The following is a 20,786-nucleotide window of genomic DNA, read 5'->3' as shown; positions in this document are numbered from 1 at the left end:
TTGGAAAGGGATATGGGTGGGTGACCTCTTCGATGCAGAGAGTTTGTGGTTCTGTCCCATTCGGGGGCCTCTTGGTCTATTCTGATTCTCTTTGTTCTTTCTTTGCATGTTGTAATTTTATTTTAAGGACACAGTGAAGGGACATTTGGACTTTTAGGCTCTGTGTGTCAGGAAGCTAGTTCTGAGACCTTCATGTCTAGGGATTCCTTTGGCTGGAAGACCATGGAGGAGTTAGCAAAGACTAGCTTTCAGGACCCAGAACTGTCCAACCCCTCTCCCCTTACCCGGTACAGTGACCTGTGGCTGCCACGGCTCTGGGCTTCCTCCGTCCTGAAGGCTTCACACCCCAAGAGGAAAGCAACCTTTGCTTCCTCAACTCCTGATGGAAAGTCAGTCACAGGGAGGGCTCTGACTGGCTAGCTTGTGTCCCGGGCCTTTGCCTTGACCCATCACCAAGACCAGATGGGTGAGGTACAGCACTTGATCCCGCCCAAGCCTTGGGGGAGAGGTTGGGACTCAGTATTGGGCAGCGCCACCAGAACCCTGAGTTGGCGTAGGGGAGGGCCCACTTCCGTAGGGAGGCAGACGCCATCTGGACGGGTCGACTAATAAGGATTCTTATCAGGGCTCTTCAGGATCCAAGAAGAGCGTGTAAAACTAGACTAGGCCCTGCCCCAGCAGACTTAGAGAGTTAGACTTGTTGCCAAACCTCATTCAGCGAGAAGCACCCACTGGCCTAGACTCAGGAGGAACTGGGGGCTTGCGGCAAGGGGCCCCGACCGTGTCTCGTGTCCTGCAGTAATGGGGGCAGGGCGGTGAACGAGGTAGAAGGAAGTCCCTGCTCTGGAGCTGGTGTCCGGAGGCACGGGAATAGCCTCCGCGTTGCGTCCTCATGCTTGCCACGCACATTGGTGGCAGAGGCTGCTGTCACTCTTACTGCCAAACCAGGTGGGAGCCCAGGCTTATGTCTGAAGGGAGGTCTGGGCCTCACAGCCTCAGGGTTTTCCCAAGCTCCTTCACTCCCAGATCGCTCTGCCTGCAGAAGCTTCTTCAGGGCAAGTCTCCTAAGACAGGAGGCTGACAGGGGCACACAGCAGTGCCTTCTCAGGGCGGGGGCTGCTTCCTGGTAGTTGCTGCCAATCCTTTCTGGAACGGGGTGGTATATAAATGATCATACGGCATGGGGGGGGGCGCGGGGCGGTGAGGCACCCTTGTTCGGAGATGACCTTTGTGACACCCGAGTTTGAACCCTGCTCCGTGAGCCTGAGACTTTCACCCTGAGCCGTTTCTTCTTCATTCAGCAGATGTTTATTGAGCAGCTGCTCTGTACCAGGCTTTGTTCCGGTGCCAGAGATAGAGCAGGAAATAACACAGGCAAGGCCTCTACCCTCATGGCTTGTGTTCTGGTCTAGCGAGGACTCAGACACATAGGATTTGGTTGGGAGAAGTGACACTGATCCAGGCGACTGGCTTCATAGCTAATAATGTAAAGAGGTTGAATTGTCAACATTTCTAGAACAAAATGCAGTACCTCTGTGACAGGACAGGAGAAACACCAAGTAGAAGAGGAAGTATTGATAAACAGGAATTTGATTAAAACTAAGATCCGTTCATCAAAAGACACCCTCAGGAGGTAAGAAAACACGACACAGACTGGAAAAGGGGTTTGCGAAAAGGGCTCTCCGAAGGAGGCTGGAGACGTGAACAGGTGCTGTCGGAAGGAGGTCGTCGGGGGACCATTCCACCTATGAAACGGTGCCTGGTCTCGCTGCTCACCGAGGAATCGTGAGTTAAAAGCACACAGAGACAGCATTTCGCAGCCAGCGTGTAGAACAGCCACACCGACCAGGAATGCCCGCGTGGGCACAGTGAGCGGGGGCTCGGTGTCCACCGACGCGGAGCGCCCCTGCCCTGCTCTGCAGCTCTCCACCTGCCGGTGTGTGCCCAGAAGATGTGCAAGCCGGACGCTTGGACGGGAGTGTCTGCAGCCACGTGCTTCCGGATACCTTGCCCGGGTGCCAGTCCAAGCAGGTGGGCGAGCGGACCAAGCCCACCCAGGTCCCAAAGGTCAGGCGGGCTCTCAGGAGCCCAGCATGCCTCAGGGAGCTGAGCCCTAAGGATCTTATATCTCAGTCATTCTTTTTTGTTACCATCTGTAAGGGGGGGGGGTCGGCCGCAGAACCTTGGGGGGAGCGGACATTTGCTCTGAGGTGACGTGACAGCTGCAGCTGGGCTTCCCGGGGAGCAGTGGCTTTGATGATTCTGAGGAGGTGGGGGAGAGGGATGCTGAGGTCAGAGGCCTGGAGCGCCAGGCTCAGTGAGGTGGGCAGCTGTGACTTGTCCACCTCTAACACAGAGGGGAGGAGGGCTGGAAGGTTCTTGGCCCCGAGCCCGCCGCAGCGCCCCCTGGTGGTAGGGTGGGGGTCTCCAGAGGACTTCTAAGGATTAAAAATGACATCTCCGCACTTTGGCAACTAAAATGTTATGACAGTGGATTTGCTGTCTGCGAGAGGAAGCCTTTAAAAGTCCCCCATCGTCCTGGGGCCCTGTCCGTCCATCATGCGCACCCAGTTCCGGGCCTCCTGAGCTCACTGCACCAGAGAAACGTCACGCACAGGGTGGCCAGGCAGGCCTTTACTCCTCAGTGACACCCTCATTCCAAAGGTTTGTAAGAGGCGCCCCGTTGCTCCCCGTTCTTTCCTGTCTCCACCAATTTCTTAGCCCGATGGAAGTGAGAGGGTTTTACTACAAAACTTTCCACTGTATTCCAGCACTAGAGTCCTACTGCGTGAGCTCCCTCGAGGGCCGTGCACATCCCAAGGCCCAGCCACCTTCACGGATGTCACAGATGAGCACGGGGGGTGTGTGGCCTAGAGAGCCCAGCCTTAGCACCGTGCACAGCACGCTCTTCACACCCATCAGTGAGCAGCAAAATGAATGTAGTGGGTCAACTGGCATTTCTAGAAAGTGAAATAGTGGAGAAAGCATCAGAGTTCATCTCACTGAGCAAGGGAGACCCTGTGCGGGGAAATCTCTGGTACTTTCCGGCTGCAGTTGCGTGTCCTGGCTCAGAGTGGAAGCTGTGGCTGCCGCTGTGCATCATGGTCAAGGGTATAAGGATAGTGCTATCGGGATGAGAAAGGGAAGCTCTGAGAAGGTTAGGGGGACAGCACGACACGTGCAGGTGGGTGAGTGGTGGCTTGCGGCTCGGGTCTGCCTCTCCCGGGTCGAGCACCCGGTGCCTCTGGATACCGGTTCTTGTTTTCAGAGATACGTAAACAAGCTCTGGGTGTCTGTGGCCAAGCCACCCACCAGCCTGTTCCCAGAGAGAAGGGAAACCTGCTGCTCCAGGGAGGCACTTCAGGGTTTACTGCCGGATGCTCCCAACATCACGGCTACATTAAGGAGCAGCTTTGCCAGGACTGCCTCCCCGAGGCTGCTCCTGGCTGGGATCCCAGAAACTTTGCTCATTCAGGGTTTCTGTGCATCACGGGGCAGCTGGGGTCGTCTGAGCTACAGGCCATACAGACAGGAGCTGGAATCTGGTCTGTGCACCTGGCTGGCTGGCTGGCTTGCTTTATTTACTTATTTATTTATTTTTATTTATTTATTTATTTATTTGCCAGAGAGAGACACAGTGAGAGAGGGAACACAAGCAGGGGGAGTGGGAGAGGGAGAAGCAGGCTTCCTGCGGAGCAGGGAGCCCAATGCGGAGCTCAATCCCAGGACCCTGGGACCATGACCTGAGCCGAAGGCAGACGCTTAATCACTGAGCCACCCAGGCGCCCCAACCTTGCTGGCTTTAGACAGCCATCACCATTCAGTCCTTGCTCTGGGCTGGACACTTGACACACATGTTCCCAGCAAGCCCTGCCCACACACAGCCTGCCTTGGGTCTCTGCCTTCCAATCTTTCATCCCAGTGCCAAGTGGGTGCCCGCGCTCGGAGTGCCAGCCTCCCCCTTCCTTCCAGGTTGTGTTTTTAGCCACATCCTGCCCTGTATTGGGTCCAGCTGGGCACAGATAAGGGAGGGCAGGCCACCTGTAGGCAAGCCTTGGAGCAGGGCCTCGACCAGCTCACCGGCTCCCCGGGTCCCCCAGGGCAGGGTCAGTGTCTCCAGGCTGACAGACCAGAAAGGGAGACTGAGCTCATAAGAGTTTGTCTTTTCCCGTCTGTCAGTCCTCGAAGCGCCTGTGTCCTCCCTCCTCAGGCAGGCCCAGGAGTGATGTCCCCTCTGAGCTCCTGTCCCCAGACAGAGCCAGGCCTGGGTTGTGGCACAGCCTGGTGCCCAAGTGCACAGCCCCTCTCGTAGTGAGGCCCAGGAGACAGCACCTGGGACCCCGTCACGGCTCAGGGCTGCTCCCGGTGTGTCTTTCCTCTGCTCCCTTGTGGAAAACCAGTGCTTTCCCAGTGGCAAGGACTAGAAAACCGCTCAGGTCTCCATTAGGGTCTTTCCAGGGGGCATCTCTCCTCCACTGGTCTTTGCCAGTGGAGTTCACGGCTCCTGAGTGCTGCCTGTGAGAGACATGCTTGCAAAACTTGCAAAAAGTGATCTCTCTCTGAAAACCGGCACTTACTGCTCCCTACATAAGCCAACTGATTTTTGCGTTGTACATAACTATAATTATGATCCTGCCTCTCTGAAGTGCTGAGGCTCTTGCTGCACGGCCTCTGGTGATGTTCCCTCCAGGAGCTGGGGGTGATTGGGGGAGGGCAGAGTCTGGATTCAAATGCATCCCTGGCCCCTCTGGGCATGTTTCCCTCTCAAGAATGTTATAGAACTCACAAGACAGTACATGTATGGGAGATAACTCCTGAGCGCTTTGAATTTCTCATTCCTCAAACAATGGGTGGTGTCGAAGTGGGGGCTCCCCCAGCAGGTGGGGCCTGGGAGTGACGCCCACTGTGTCCCGCCTTGCAGTAGTAGTGGACGTCAGCTCAGCGAGGTGTTCATCCAGCTGCCCTCTCGCAAGGAGCTGCCCGAGTATTACGAGCTCATCCGCAAGCCTGTGGACTTCAAGAAGATAAAGGTAAGCCTGGCATAGGATGTGGGAAGTGGGGGTTCTCCGCAGAAGTGTGCCCACATCAGTGTTTGGGGAATCTGACCCAGTACCTTCCGCATCTGGGCGCTACTGGGGTGTATGGGACAGCTGACCACGGTGCGGACTGGGCAGAGCCTGGGCTCTCTGACCAGGGGCCCAGTCACAGGCTCCTGGGATTCCTCGTGGCCTCAAGAGCCCCAGTAGCCCAGTTTGTGGGAGAGGGTCCTAAGGGTGTGTTGGTGGGCAGTGTGTTCGGGGCTCCTTCAAGGTTACCCACAACCTAGGCTTCAGAAGTGCAGCTCTGTGTTCAGTGGGCCTGGGCTTCGAGTCTGTACAGAGGTGCCCAGAAGACAGGGCCATGACCTTGTTAGGCAGAGGGCCTCCCGGCCCCAGGGTCCCTGGGCACAAGGCAGATTCCTGAGGTAAGAATGCTTCTCCCACTGCCCACAGGAGCGCATCCGCAACCACAAGTACCGCAGCCTCAATGACCTGGAGAAGGACGTCATGCTGCTGTGCCAGAACGCTCAGACCTTCAACCTGGAGGGCTCCCTGGTGAGGAGGCCCCCGGGGCGGAGGGCACGCACTCCTGGCTTTGGCCACCTTCACAGCTAGGCCCCAATTCAGCACGCCCCTTGCTCTGTTTTAAACTGACTGATTAAGGGGTGCCTGAGTGGCTCAATTGGTTGAGTGTCCAACTCCTGATCTCAGCTCAGGTCTCTTTTTTTTTTTTTTTTTTTTTTTTTTAGATTGTATTTATTCATTTGAGAGAGCACAAGCAGGGGGAGAAGGAGAAGCAGACTCCCCACTGAGCAGGGAGCCCAACGTGGGGCTCAGTCTCAGGGTCATCAGTTCAAGCCCCACATTGGGCTTCACGCCAGTGTGGATGCTACAACAGATTGATAAAAGAGAATTCTCAACCCCTTGGAATATTTTGTCAACTATAAAAGCAATGTATTCCTTAATAAAAGAGGCAGGGGAAAAAAAAAAAAAAACAACCAGATTAGAGGAAATAAACTCAGTCTGATCCATCCAGGATGACTCAGTGAGCAATCCAGTATATATGTTGGAATTTTACTTTGAATTCACTAGGGACTTCTCGAAAGGAATCGTGTGGATATGTCCTTTCCTGCAGTGAAGTTAACACGCACACACACACACACACACAACCTCAACTTAGCAAACTTTTCCTAAGTGTACTTAGGATTGATTCTCGTGGAAAAGAGATTTTACAGTCCTAAATTTGGGGGAAATGCTGCCTTAAACAGGGGACATGTGTTTCCAGCATTACAGCAGACCTTCTCAGAGCCTTTAAAAGCCCGTGCTCGCTAGGAGTCTTTAGAGGAAGGGAGGAACTTGTAGTCGTTCCTAAACTGACACATCTCATGTTCTCTCAGGCCCTGGTTGGGAGAGGGGTACTGAGGGCCCTCTGCCCTGCCCCGGCTGTCCGGCCAGACGGCAGGGCCAGTGGCCCCCACAGGCCCCAGCCCGCTCAAACCCCACACGTCTCCTTCCAGATCTACGAAGACTCCATCGTCCTGCAGTCGGTTTTCACCAGCGTGCGGCAGAAAATAGAGAAAGAAGACGACAGTGAGGGCGAGGAGAGTGAGGAAGAGGAGGAGGCCGAGGAGGAAGGCTCGGAGTCTGAGTGTGCGTCCCGCCGGGGGGGGGGGGGGGAGGTTGGGCAGACCGGAGGCACAGCCAGGCAGCTCCCAGTTGCCCCTGGCTCGGCTTGCCGTGCGCTCCCAAGCTCACGTCTTTCTTTCCCCCCGCTTTCTGGTCCCTCCCCCAGCCCGCTCGGTCAAAGTGAAGATCAAGCTGGGCCGGAAGGAGAAGGCACAGGACCGGCTGAAGGGGGGCCGGCGGCGGCCGAGCCGCGGCTCGCGGGCCAAGCCGGTGGTCAGCGATGATGACAGTGAGGAGGAGCCGGAGGAGGTGAGCCCCCAGGGCCCCGGCGTGGGTCAGTACTCTTAACACCCCACTCCACAGGCAGGGAAACTGAGGCTGCGGTTTGTACGCGGCATAACTCCACACCAGGTCTGTGTGGCCCTAGTGGAACCAGTGCTCTGAGGCCAGTGGCACTGGGTCTGTATCGAGGGTGGGGTCAGGAGGCACCGGGTTGGAAGATGCCAGCAGACAGCCCCCCATCTATCACCCCTGAGCAGACACAGCCCCCTCTGTAGGAGGTTTTCCAAACAATGGTGGTGGATAAAAACCAAAACCAAAATCCCATGACCTGGAATTACCAGAACGGTGCAGAACAGATCCCATGAATGGTGCCGTGAGTGGTGTCTGGATGTCGCCTGTCCCCCGGAGCAGGCCGCCATCTTGGCGCACCAGGGAGGAACTGCAGGAGCATCAAGCCCACGGTGGGCATCGGGGTGGTAGCAGACCTGCTTGCTGCATTTAAAGAAGCTTTGCCCTCTGGCTGGGGCCTGCGTGCCCGGCCCTTCCCTGCTGCAGGAGCTGGGCAATTGACTTAACCTCTGAGCCTCAGTTTCCACTTGTAGAAAACAGGGAGGCCCAGTGGATTTCCTGGGGCCTGGCTCCCAGCAGAACTCCTTGAGTACCATCTCAGGGTTGCTGTTTTTCTCATGCAGCCAGTTGCAGTAGTAGCAAAATCTGGCACCTCAGAACAAACCTGACCGTACACATGATAACCTGATGAGGACATTAATGATGTCTGATGAGGACATTAATGATGTCCTGGCCAACAGAGGGGTGGCCTGTGTTTCTGGAGAGGAGCATCTGGGCTTTAAAGCTCCCCATCTGCCCAGTCCAGATGCAGCAGAGCGTTTTGTGGCCCTTGCCAAGCTGTTTAGAACGTCTCTGCGGAAGAACAAACATCCTGCATAGTCAGGAATAGCTGCAGGTTTTGAAGCTGCAGGCCAGGGGCACAGGGCCAGGCACACCGTGGTGGGAGGAAGCAGAGAGGGCCCAGTGAGTCTCCCAGGCCAGAGGAAGAGTCCGTGTGGGCGCAGGGGCCAGGCCCCGGGAGAAGAATGACATTGGGGTTTGGCTCACGGTGCCCCCCTGCTGCCCACTCACCCCCCAGCGAGGGCAGTTCAGCCGGCCAACATGCTCAGCGCCTGGGTAGGCCCCAGTGGGGGGCCCTCGACGGTGGGGCTGACCATGCTCTCTCCTCCTGTCCCCCTCCAGGACCGCTCAGGAAGTGGCAGCGAGGAAGACTGAGTCCCAACATTCCAGAGCCGAGGCGGCGTAGCCCTTAGCAGTAACGGGTAGCAGCAGTTGTAGTTTCAGCCTGGGGGTAAAAACTGTATAAACGAAAAGCTTCCATATTTATACAGCAGAAAAGATGTAGGACTGTTTGTGTCTGGCCCTGTCCTGGCGTCAGTAGCGTTTGTAACAGCATTAACTGTTGAAAACAAGAATTAGGACTCGGGGAACACGCGACACCCGGTTGTCTCTCCTTTCCCGGCAGTACCGTCACGGCCGCAGTTGGGAGGCGCTGTAGCCTCAGCCGTGGGTGCACGCGTGTGGCCGTCCACCCCTCGTACTGTATTCTGCGGGACGGGTCAGAGCCGCTGGGGCCGGGGGGCCACAGGCCCGGCGGGGGTATGTCAGTGTCACTGGATGTCAAACAGTAATAAATTAAACAGACCACAAAGCTCACGGCCTTGCCTTCTGGTGCACTCATTCCAGGCTCCCTGCGGGGTCGCCGATGCCTCGGGGGCCCTGTCCTCCTCCCGTCCCCACATCCCATGGGGTCCATTTGACAGGGGAGGACACTGAGGCCAGGCAGAGGCAAATTCGGACCTGCCCAGTCGTCACACCCTCTGATCTCCAGCTCAGGCTCTTGGACCTGCTGGGTGCCCTTGCCATGCAGGGAGCAAGCAGCTCGCTCTCTTCCCTGCCTGCGGCCGAGGCGGCGTCAGAGAGACAGTCACAGAACCGGGCTTATGCCACACAGAGGTCAGTGTCATGGCCTGGGAAGCCCGGGGCACTGTGGGAGCCCACGCGACCAGAGAGAGCTTCCAAGTCCAGGATATACGTTGAGTTCTGTAATTTGTGTCTCCTGAATAAGATCTTCTCTTCATGACTTGCCTTTGATTCTCTAAACGCTGTTCCCTGTAGTTCTTCCAACATATTAACAGCTGCTTTGAAGTCCAACATCTGGACCCTCTCAGAGAAAGGGTCTATTGACTATTCTTTTCCTCTGTGTCACACTGGTTTCTTGGAGTGCCTTGCTTTTTTTTTTTTTTTTTTTTTTTGGTTCAAAATGGACATTTTAGGGGCACCTGGGTGGCTCAGTCTGTTAAGCGTCTGTCTTTGGCTCAGGTCATGATTCCGGGGCCTGGTATTGAGTCCCGCATCGGGCTCCCTGCTCGGCAGGAAGCCTGCTTCTCCCTCTCCCACTCCCCCTGCTTGTGTTCCCTCTCTCGCCGTCTCTCTCTTTCTGTCAAATAAATAAAAATTTAAAAATCTTAAAAAAAAACAACAACAACACAAAACAGTGTGCCTGTGTGGCTCAGTCATTAAGCATCTGCCTTCAGCTCAGGTCATGATCCCAGGGTCCTGGTATTTAGCCCCACGTCAGGCTCCCTGCGCCCTGGGGAGTCTGCTTCTCCCTCTCCCGCTTCTTGCTGCTTGTGTTCCCTCTCTCGCTGGGTCTCAAATAAATAAATAAATAAAATCTTTTAAAAAAACACAAAAAAACAAAAAAAAATGGGCTTTTTTTTTTTTAAATGGGCATTTTAAATAATAGATTGTAGCAACTCTGAATTCTAAATCCGCCCCCACCCCCGCCATGGGAAGTTTCATGGATGATGGCTTTGCTTTCTTTGTTTAAGAATTGCTGATCTACAGAAGTGGAGAAGGAAAAAAAGAACCCAAGAGCTAATTTTCTGGAAGGACAAAATGCAAAACCAACTTTGATTAAATAAAGGATAAATAAAAGGCAAGTTAAAAACCTACACAGGGAAACAACACACACACATGTTCAGCAACTTGTATAGTTTTCATTATCGCACTTCGTATAACTGTCTGTGTACTCATACGAAAGTCTCCAAGGTATGTGTATTTCTTAAATATATATCATTTAAGATGTATAAAGATGTGTCGATGCACATAAAAAAGAATTGCTGATCTAACTCTAGGGTCTGCCTCCCCCACAGCAAGTAGCTGCTGATGTCTGCTCAGATTTGGGGTTTTGTTTTTAGGCTGCCTTCCTCTAGGTATCACCCCTGGGTCAGCCTAGCTTCCAAGTCAGCCAGCGACGGCCTGGGCTTTGTGCTCAGACACCTGACTTGCTGAGGGTCCGCGCCAGTGGCTCTGTGCTTAGGCAGCTTGTAAGTTGGCCCTGCCTCAGCTACCTCTCTCCCTCTCTCTTTCTTTTTTTTTTTTAAGATTTTATTTATTCATCTGACAGGGAGAGACACAGTGAGAGAGGGAACACAAGCGGGGGGAGTGGGAGAGGGAGAAGCAGGCTTCCTGAGGAGCAGGGAGCCCGATGCGGGGCTCAATCCCAGGACCCTGGGATCATGACTTCAGCCGAAGGCAGATGCTTAACGACTGAGCCACCCAGGCGCCCCCTACCCCTCTCTCTCCCGTTTCCTCAGCGTGCGCACACGGCCTCCCTTTGGGCAGGTTGCGTGGAACTGTGGGTGGACGGGCCTCTCTCCACCGCTCCCAAGCATGTGCGCAGCCTTGCGCATGCACCCAGCTTTCTGCTCCCTTGCTGACACGTGGGGTCAGCTGCGGCTGTGTTCTCTGGGCCTTTCAACTGCTGATTAGTTCACCAGTCTGTTGCAACCAGGATCCCAACCTCAGGCTAGTTGGGAGAACTTGGCCTTCCCCGTTCATCCCACCTTGAGAATCCCTCCTGTTCCCAGTATGTTGCTCTTCAGTTCCAAAGAAAATACACCCGGTCAGGCAGTGACTTTCAGGTCCTGGCCTGGCTAGAGCAGCTTGGGCAAAAGGCACCACAATCTCTCACCACTCCTACCTGCCATTCTGATTTTCCTGAATAAACACTTTTAAATTTGTTGAATGCCTTTGATCAATCTCAAGGATCCTGAAATGGTTGTTTTTGAGAACTCTGTCTCGTTTTATTTTTGCTTTCAGGGAGGGCATTTGCCGAGATCCTCACTCCCATCAGTTTGGAAGTCCACGTGTTTTTGTTCTAGTGGCTTTGACTTTATTTTAATAGATTCGAATTTGTTTTAATGTTTGCAGCAAATCAGCTCACCAAACCCTAATTTCAGGATATTCAGGATGAGGCCAGTTTAAAAATGAGTCCCTTGAGGGGAAAAAAAAAGTACCACTGGAATTATGGTATGACAAGATGTCATACGATACATGTATTTGTATGATCTAGTTCATTGGCGAATGGCAGCAGGATACAACATAGTATTTTTTTAGAGTTATTTATTTTATTTTTTTAAGATTTTTTATTTCTTTGACAGAGACACAGCAAGAAAGGGAACACAAGCAGGGGGAGTGGGAGTGAGAGAGGGAGAAGCAGGCTTCCCGCGGAGCAGGGAGCCCGATGCAGGACCCGATCCCAGGACCCTGGGATCATGACCCGAGCCGGAGGCAGACGCCCAACAACTGAGCCACCCAGGCGCCAGAAGATACAACATAATATTGAATTATTGGACACGAGTTAATATATTTTATGCAGAATCTAGAGTTGGTGCCTCACAGTGTTGGAAAACAGGTCCTTCTGTGTTGTTGCTTTAGTATGTGCCATTCCTATATCCAAGGTCATCTCGTGGCCCAAGATGGCTGCTGGAACTCCATCTATCCATTCCACCTTTCAGCCATCAACAAGGAGGCAAGGGGGAAGAGAGAGGCCCACACCACCCCTTAGAGACCCAATATGGAAACTGATCCATCACTCTCTTGTACCCGTTGGCCACAACAGTCACATGGCCGCACATAGCTGCACTGGAAGCCCAGACATGCAGCCTTGCTGCAGGTGCCTGTGTGCCCAGCTGAGGTTTTGGACACATGACTTGCTCGCTGCCTGCTTGGTGGTGGTTATCCCCAGTTTGCAGGTGAGAAAACCGGCACAGAGAAGGGAAGTAATTTGCCCCAAGGCTGCACTGCCAGTCCCGGAGCCAATATCTGTCAAGCATTGCTCACCTTCCTCCCAGGTCGGGTGGTTGTGGGTTCCTACAGTGACCGACCGCTTCTGGGCTCTGTGACCTTGGGCAGCATTCTGCACCTCTCTGAGCCCACTGGAGGATGGGACATCAAGAGGTACTTGGGAAGGTTGTACTTCTCTCTTCAGGCATTTCTGTATTCTCTATGGTAACAGTGAAAAGAAAGATAAGTTGGGGGGCACCTAGGTGGCTCAATCGGTTGGGTGGCCCCCTCTCAATTTCAGCTCAGGTCATGATCCTCGGGGTCGTGAGTTCGAGCCCTGCGTCAGGTTCCGCACTGAGCGTGGAGTCTGCTTGAGATTCTCTCGCTCTTCCTCTGCCCCTCCCCGCACTTGTTCTCTCCCTTTCTCTCTCAAAATCTTAAAACACTTTTTTTTTTTTAAGATTTTATTTATTTATTTGACAGAGAAAGACACAGCAAGAGAGGGAACACAAGCAGGGGGAGTGGGAGAAGGAGAAGCAGGCCTCCCGCGGAGACCACCCCACCTGCTAGGGATGTGGGGAGAGAAATGGGGGAGGAGGGCACTGACCAGAGGGCAGAGTTGGAGGCTGTCCAGATGATGGGTGGTGAGAGCAAAGGCCAGCTGGGGGGTGGGAAGGGAGTGCAGGATCTGCAACCGGAGCAGCGGTTCAGGCTGGTGGAGGTGCCTGGTTCGGGGCCAGCGTCCATACAAGAACCAAGCTGGTTCTATGACCTTAGGCCAAGGTCAATGTGGGATCCAGGCCAGGGGGCCTGCTGCCCTGACCTCTCACCCTCATCACGATCCATGTGTCCCTGGGTCACCATGTGTGGATGTTCTGCCAAATACCAGCTCCTATTGATTACCTTCATTTTATTTTTGCTTAAAAATTATCTTCCCCCCTTTTTCTTTTCTTTAAGATTTTATTTGAGGGGCGCCTGGGTGGCTCAGTCGTTAAGCGTCTGCCTTCGGCTCAGGTCATGATCTTGGGATCCTGGGATCGAGTCCCGCATCAGGGAGCCCGCTTCTCCCTCTGCCTGCCACTCCCTGTGCTTGTGCATTCTCTCTCTCTGACAAATAAATCTTAAAAAATAAATAAAAAATAAAAACAAATAAAATTTAAAGAATAAAAAGATGATAGACCCCCCCATGTGACAGATGGCCACAAAAGTATCTCCCATCCCACGTTCACTTCTAGAACCTTGCAACTCCCCCATTAGATTCCACTGGATACGTTGTCTAATACTCCTTCCCTGGCTTGGGACCTGCTGGTAAGTAGAATCCAGTGGAGGTGACGCTGTGTGACTGCCGATGGCGGGGGCGGGTCATACAAGGTACCACAGCTCCCACCTTGCTCACTGGAAGACTCACTCGAAGGCACCAGCTGCCTGGAGGCTGCCATGTTGTGAGGAAGCCAACACAAGCCCATGCTGAGAGACCACCAAGACCACGTGAGCAGAGATAGCTGACCAGCCAAGCCCCAACTTGTAAGGCTGTAGTCCCTAGCTGGGTGCACATGCCCAGCTGAGCCCTTCCCATATTCCTGGCACATTGAAACCATAAGAGGGAATGAAAATGATTGTGTTTTAAGCCACTCAGCTGTGGGGTGACTTCTTATGCACCAAGAGTAACTGGAACATCCTAAAACAATTTTTCAAATGTCATGGGTATAAATTAACACAGAAAGATCTTTAGAACATTGTTAAAGATAGAAAAGCAAGCCTCACAATGAAGTGTCCGGCAAGGTGCTATTTTGCACACACACGGGATCCTAACCATTGCCTCTGGACCATGTCACTGCCACACAAATGTTTAGAGAAAGGTCCCTCAGGATACGCTCTGAACACACTGCATCCCGAACGGCTGTTAGCCCTGGGCGCAGAGGACAAGCAGATGGACTTGGGAGCTTCTCCAAGCTGGTGAGGTCCCGGACACCTCTCCATTTTAAGAACTATTTCTTAATGCCTCACCAGGGTTTAATTCAACAGAAGGTTTCTAGTTCATGTCATGGTCCCAAAGATTTCTACCGCAATGAAGCCATTCATTTCTTCTGGAGCATTGATATTTTATGAGGTGGCCAAGGTCCAAATCTTCGTGTTCCTCCCACACCGGACTGCCCTTCACAGGTGGCCCCATTGGCCCCCAGTGGTCCAACTCAACTGTCATTGCTTTCCCTGAGGCTCTACCATCTAATCTCAGCTCAGCCCATTCTCCTAAGTAACTTCAATCCATCCACCTCTCGCTCCGCCCGAGGCCCTCACCTTGGCCAGCCACAGCCACCGTCCCTGGTGTGATCAGCTCCTCCCTGATTCTCTGCCTTCCACCCTCACGCCCTGCCAGGCTGTCCTTTCCACAGGGCCAGAGGCATCTAAACTCCCAACTCCTCAGTGCACGTGAGGCTCAGATCATCTGCGCCTGGCAACTCTCCAGCCATGATCACTCTAAACCTAAGCCACACTGAAACTTTCCACCACACACTCGCAGACATTTTGCCCATATGCGTCCCTCCTCCTGTAATGGTTTACCTGGCAAATCTCCTTCGTTGACATTCTAGGGGAGGAAGCAGGTAGGCCCTCCTTAAGAGAATCCTAAAAAAGGTTTCTCTCCAAAGCATGGTCCCACGACGCCCATGAAGGCTTGTTGAGTGACCAACAAGAGGGGATGTGATAAAGATGAATATGTCAAAACTGAAAAAGAAATGGTAGCTTGTGGGGTGCCTGGCTGGCTTAGTTGGTAGAGCATGCGACTCTCAATCTCAGCGTCGTGAGTTCAAGCCCTACCTTCGGCATGGAGCCTACTTAGGAAAAAAGAAAGCAAGAAATCCTAACTTGTTTGCTGAAAACCACCTTGAGAAACTAACAAGTTTTTTGTTTATTATTTATCTTTAGAAGCCTCACAGAGAGGGTGCCTGGGTGGCTCAGTTGGTTAAGCGACTGCCTTCAGCTCAGGTCATGATCCCAGAGTCCCGGAATCGAGTCCTGCATCGGGCTCCCTGCTCGGCAGGGAGTCTGCTTCTCCCTCTGACCCTCTTCCCTCTCATGCTCTCTATCTCTCATTCTCTCTCTCTCAAATAAATAAATAAAATCTTAAAAAAAAAAAAAAGAAGCCTCACAGAGAAACCACAAAGAAATATGAGTTCGTATATGGAAATAAAGGATTTAATCCCATGAACCTCCACGTAAATGCAAATTAAAACAGTGACGAAACACCTCATTATTTTTTTTTATTCGTTTGCTTAGCAAATTGGCGAAGATATGGTAAATGATAAAACACCATGTCGGCGAGGTGGTGTGAAGGCAGGTTGACATAACAGCTACTATACCTGGATATGACTTCCTAAAAAGAAATTTGACAAGATGGCTTAAAAATATGTATACCCTGGGGGCGCCTAGGTGGCTCATTCGTTAAGCATCTGCCTTCGGCTCAGGTCATGATCCCAGGGTCCTGGGATCCAGCCCCGCATGGGGCTCCGTGCTCGGCGGGAAGCCTGCTTCTCCCTCTCCCACTCCCTCTGCTTGTGTTCCCTCTCTCGCTGTGTCTCTCTGTCAAATAAATAAATAAAATCTTAAAAAATATATATATGTATACCCTGGGGTGCCTGGGTGGCTCACTGGGTTAAGCGTCTGCCTTCAGCTCAGGTCATGATCTCAGGGTCCTGGGATCGAGCCCCATGCTCCCTGCTTCTCATTCTCCCTCCGCTCCTCCCCCCGCTCAGGCTCTCTCTCCCTCTCTCTCTCTCTCAAATAAATAAATAAAATTTAAAAAATATATATGTATACTCTTGGGGCTCCTGGGTGACTCAGTCAGTTAAGCGTCTGACTCTTGATGACTCTTGATCTCGGTTCAGGTTTTGATCTTGGGGTGGGTTGTGAATTTGAGCCCCATGTTGGGCTCCACTCTGGGCATGGAGCCTACTTTAAACACACAGACACATACACACACACATCATTTTCTCAGGAATTTCTCTTAAGGAAATTATTAGAGATACAATCAGAGAACAAGTATCATTTCCATTGTTTGGGTGGGAATTAAAGTGCTAAACAAGGCAATGGCAACACCCATTAAGGTTCATCCAGAAGATTCTGAACAGCTATTAAACATCATATTAGGGCATGAAAAAGGGCTTATATATGACACAAAGAGGGGGATATGGGCTACAAATGGTATTGATCAGTGAAATTCGAGGTAAGTCTATAGACTTATTAATCATATTGTACTAATGTACTAATGTTAATTTCCAGGCCCAATAAAGTACTATGGTTATGTAAGATTTGTAATATTACCTACCATTGGGAGAAGCTGAGGGAAGGGTCCATGGGACCACTCTGTACTGTTTTTGTAACTTTTTTGAATCTGTAATGATTTCAAAATAAGTTTTTTAAAAATTGTATTAGTTAGGACAGTCTGCTGCAACGAACATCCCCATTGTCTAAGGGGTTTACATCCACAAAGGGTGATTTCTTTTCTTCACACGCTACCAGGTTGTGTTACTCAGGGACCCAGGGATATGAAGGCTCTGACTTGACATGGGCCTCTATAGTTGCCAAGCAAGGAAAATGACACTTAGAGCATCTCCCTGAAGGTGACACTTGTGCCTAATATCCTTAGCCCAATCAAGTCATATGGTCACTACTAGCTTCACTTGGGAACAAAAGGAGCAGTCCTTTTTGGGCCGAGAACAAGTTTAGTGAGTACCACACTGTGCAGAAAACAATCCCGTTTCACAAAGATTTACATTATGTCTATAGATCTATTGATCAATTGATCAATCAATCAGTAGACAGTAGATGACTGGAATAAATAAATAATATATACAGTGATGACCTTGAGTAGATTGTGGATGTCTCCTCTTGGTAATTTCTAAGTTTTCCACTTTCTAGAGTTTTTACATTTAAGCATGTGCTATAATCCAAGATAATGACCAAAATAGATGGAATTTAGATCAACCTCAAAGGAATAGTCTTAAGTAGGAGATGATGAGGATGAGAATTTGAGGAAGTAACACCCTTGTTTTTCTAGCCCCAGACATTTGTGATTTCAGTTTTAATCTCAGAGACATTTTATCAAGCGGGATTCTTGTTTACAAATGACATGCACCAGGGGCTCCCCGGCGGCTCAGTCGTTAAGCGTCTTCCTTCGGCTCAGGTCATGGTCCCAGGGTCCTGGGATCGAGCCCCGCATCGGGCTCCCTGCTCCACGGGAAACCTGCTTCTCCCTCTCCCATTCCCCCTGCTTGTGTTCCCTCTCTCGCTGTCTCTCTCTCTGTCAAATAAATAAAATCTTAAAAAAAAAAAAAATGACATAAACCAGCCTGGGTGGTTTCTTTCTTTCTTTTTTTTTTTTTTAAGATTTTATTTATTTATTTGAGAGAGAGAGAGAATGAGAGATAGAGAGCACGAGAGGGAAGAGGGTCAGAGGGAGAAGCAGACTCCCTGCTGAGCAGGGAGCCTGATGTGGGACTCGATCCCAGGACTCCAGGATCATGACCTGAGCCCAAGGCAGTCGCTTAACCAACTGAGCCACCCAGGCGCCCCCTGGGTGGTTTCTGAATCAAAAGGACAATGGGTCTTGGATTCCTAGCCTGGCTCTGGAGTCAAAGTCCTGGATGTGAGAATATGATTGGCCGATTCCAAGTCACATGCTCATGTTCTTGTGCAAGGGATGCTGGGAAAGCTAATATTTAGCCTTTAGAATTTCAAAAGTTGGAGGTAGGAGAGAGATCCACAAATGCAGGAACAAGGTTCAGATGCTGAATAGACAAAATAAAGTTGGGGGGAGGGGTACCATAGTTTGAGAAAAGGGAGATCAGCTCTACCACCAACTTGCTATGTGACCTTGGGCAAAGGGAGGGGCGCCCTCCCATTTCCTTCTCTGTGCCTCCATTTCTTCGGCTCTTTGTTAAAGGGGGCCTGAGTGATTTTCCTGATATTCGCGTATGAAACAGACATTTTACATATATTTTTTAAAGATTTTATTTATTGGGGCGCCTGGGTGGCTCAGTCGGTTAAGCGTCTGCCTTTGGCTCAGGTCATGATCCCAGGGTCCTGGGATCGAGCCCCGCATCGGGCTCCCTGCTCAGCAGGGAGTCTGCTTCTCCCTCTCCCTCTGCCTGCAGCTCCCCCTGCTTGTACTCTGTTTCTCGCTCTCTCGCTCTCTCTGTCAATAAATAAATAAAATCTTTAAAAAATAAAATGGATGTTAAATGATGCAGCTGCTGCAGAAAACAATACGGAGTTTCTTTGAACAATTAAAAATAGAATTACCAGCACCTGGCTAGCTGAGTCAGAAGTGCCTGCAACTCTTGCCCTCTGGGTTGTGAGTTCGAGCCACATGTTGGGTGTAGAGATGACTTAAACAAAACATAGAAAAAAAGAAAAAGAGAGCGCTATAATTGCAGGCGACTAGCAGTATCCACTGCCCCTGTAGACAGGTGTGCTATCCCCCCACCGTCTACCCACTGCGAGCCAGGACCACGAGTTGCAGTCAGGTCAGCCAAGGAGGACAGAGCGCAGATTCCAGGCAGGGTGTTGGGGTCGCTGAGCAGCCTAACACGCAGGATGGGAAGAGCAGACAGGACTGCAGGTGCCCCACAGGGATTCTGATGGCCTTTTCCTCCCTGGATGCTCCGGGGGTTCCTGGCAGCCAGGGTGTGGGCGGCTTGAAAGAGGGCTGGGAGGCCGTGCTGCCCTTGACTTACGTCCTGAGGCCAGGGCTCACCATGGCTGACGCAAGAAGCTGTGAAAGCCAAGGTTGCACGCGTGGCTTGGAGGAGATTTTCACCATGTTGGGGTTTTTTTTCCCCTCTCACTTATTTATTTCCCCTCCCTCCTTACTTCCCCTTTTCCTTTCTTTCTATGTTTCTTTTCCTTTCTTTTTTATTTTTAATCATGGCAAAATACACATAACATAAAATTTACCATCTTAACCATTTTAAGTGCATGGTTCAGTGGCATTAAGAACATTCACGTTGGGCGCCTGGGTGGCTCAGTCGTTAAGCATCTGATTTGGCTCAGGTCATGATCTTGGGGTCCTGGGATCGAGCCCCACCTCGGGCTCCCTGCTCCGCAGGAAGCCTGCTTCTCCCTCTCCCACTCCCCCTGCTTGTGTTCCTGCCCTCGCTGTGTCTCTCTCTGTCAAATAAATAAAATATTTTTATTTATTTATTTTTTAAATGTTTCATTTATTTATTCATGAGAGTCAGAGAGAGAGAAGCAGAGGCAGAGGGAGAAGCAGAGGCAGAGGGAGAAGCAGGCTCCCTGCCTAGCAGGGAGCCCGATGCGGGCCTCGATCCCAGGACCCCGGGATCATGATCCGAGCCGAAAGCAGACGCCCAACCATCTGAGCCACCCAGGCGCCCCAAATAAAATCTTTAAAAAAAAAAAAACAAAACAGGGCGCCTGGGTGGCTCAGTTGGTTAAGCGACTGCCTTCGGCTCAGGTCATGATCCTGGAGTCCCGGGATCGAGTCCCCCGTCGGGCTCCCTGCTCGGCGGGGAGTCTGCTTCTCCCTCTGACCCTCTTCCCTCTCGTGCTCTCTATCTCTCATTCTCTCTCTCTCAAATAAATAAATAAAATCTAAAAAAATAAAAAATAAAATAAAACAAACATTCACGTTGTTGTGCAACAGTCACTACATCGACCTTCAAAACATTTCCATCTTCCCAAATTGAAACTGTCCTCATTAAACACCAACTCCCCCTCTCCCTCCCCCGGTACCCACCATTTTCTGTCTCCATAAATCTGACTCCTCTAGGGACTGCCTCTGAATGGAATTTGTCCTTTTGTGAATGGTTTGTTTGACTTTTTTCTTTTTTAAGATTTTATTTATTTTAGAGAGAGAGAGAGCAGGGGGAGGGGCAGAGGGAGAAGGAGAAAGCTTGTCAAGCAGACTCCGCTGAGTGCGGAGGCCGACGTGGGGCTCCATCTCACGACCCTGAGATCATGACCTGAGCCGAAATCAAGAGTCAGATGTTCAACCCACTGAGCCACCCCGGCGCCCCTTGTTTCACTTTTTTCTTAATCACATAAGTAGTAATACATGAATAGGACACATCCTGGTATGGGCCAAACATCACAGGACACAGTGAAAGACACTTTCCCACTTGCCTCCTCAGATTGGAACCCGGGGCTATTTGTGTCCCTGGATGTAACCACATGCTGTGGACAGTGGAGTCCCAAGCTCTACCCATTTTCACTCCTGCCCACAAACTGTCAATGAACCTCGGTTGTTCAGGAGTCCTAGAAATTCACGGACACAGTCTGCTCTTAGCAACGCAGCTGGCGTGACCACCCGGGAGGCGGGATGCAAGCCCAGCTCCGCCATCCAGGGCCTTGTGCCTGGGAGGCCTCACACACCAGGCCTTTGTACACCAAGAACAGACTGCTGATAAAGGAAAGCCTGATCTTGGCCTTTGGGAACCCCATGGTGTCTCAGTCACACCTCAAGTACCTTGCACCTGTTCTTCCTGCTGCCCACATCACCCTTTTTTCAGCTAGGTCCTTTTTGTTATCCAGTCCTTAGCTTAAATGCCTCCATCCTCAGAGAAGCCTCTCCTCCTTCCCCATCTCAGCTCAGCCCAGGGGTGTGAGCGACGCTGCTAATATTATCTATCTTGCTCGGGGTGGTGGTTACACAGACAAGTACATATAAAATAAATCTCT

The 20,786-nt window shown here is 51.5% G+C and overlaps 1 protein-coding gene across 6 annotated transcripts in view; it reads left to right on the top strand.

Moving 5' to 3' along the window:
• The window catches only part of SMARCA4 (SWI/SNF related BAF chromatin remodeling complex subunit ATPase 4), an 88,052-nt gene extending 79,380 nt beyond the window's left edge, over positions 1 to 8,672 (top strand). For 4 of the 6 annotated variants that reach the window (XM_028089001.2, XM_028088999.2, XM_088017258.1 and 1 more), the window contains 5 exons: positions 4,922 to 5,030; positions 5,493 to 5,594; positions 6,557 to 6,689; positions 6,832 to 6,974; positions 8,199 to 8,672. In XM_028089001.2, coding sequence (XP_027944802.1) covers positions 4,922 to 5,030; positions 5,493 to 5,594; positions 6,557 to 6,689; positions 6,832 to 6,974; positions 8,199 to 8,231 — 520 coding nt within the window. In that variant the 3' untranslated portion in view covers positions 8,232 to 8,672. The remainder of the gene's footprint in view (positions 1 to 4,921; positions 5,031 to 5,492; positions 5,595 to 6,556; positions 6,690 to 6,831; positions 6,975 to 8,198) is intronic. The other 2 variants (XM_028089002.2, XM_088017264.1) reach the window with 1 other exon arrangement.
• The last annotated feature ends 12,114 nt before the right edge of the window (positions 8,673 to 20,786 follow it).

This window comes from Eumetopias jubatus, unplaced genomic scaffold, assembly GCF_037043125.1.
Source record: "Eumetopias jubatus isolate StellerSeaLion01/CBP00866 unplaced genomic scaffold, mEumJub1_p1.0 scaffold_1, whole genome shotgun sequence".
NCBI classification, from domain to species: Eukaryota; Metazoa; Chordata; class Mammalia; order Carnivora; family Otariidae; genus Eumetopias; species Eumetopias jubatus.
This window is presented reverse-complemented; position numbering and strand designations above follow the sequence as displayed.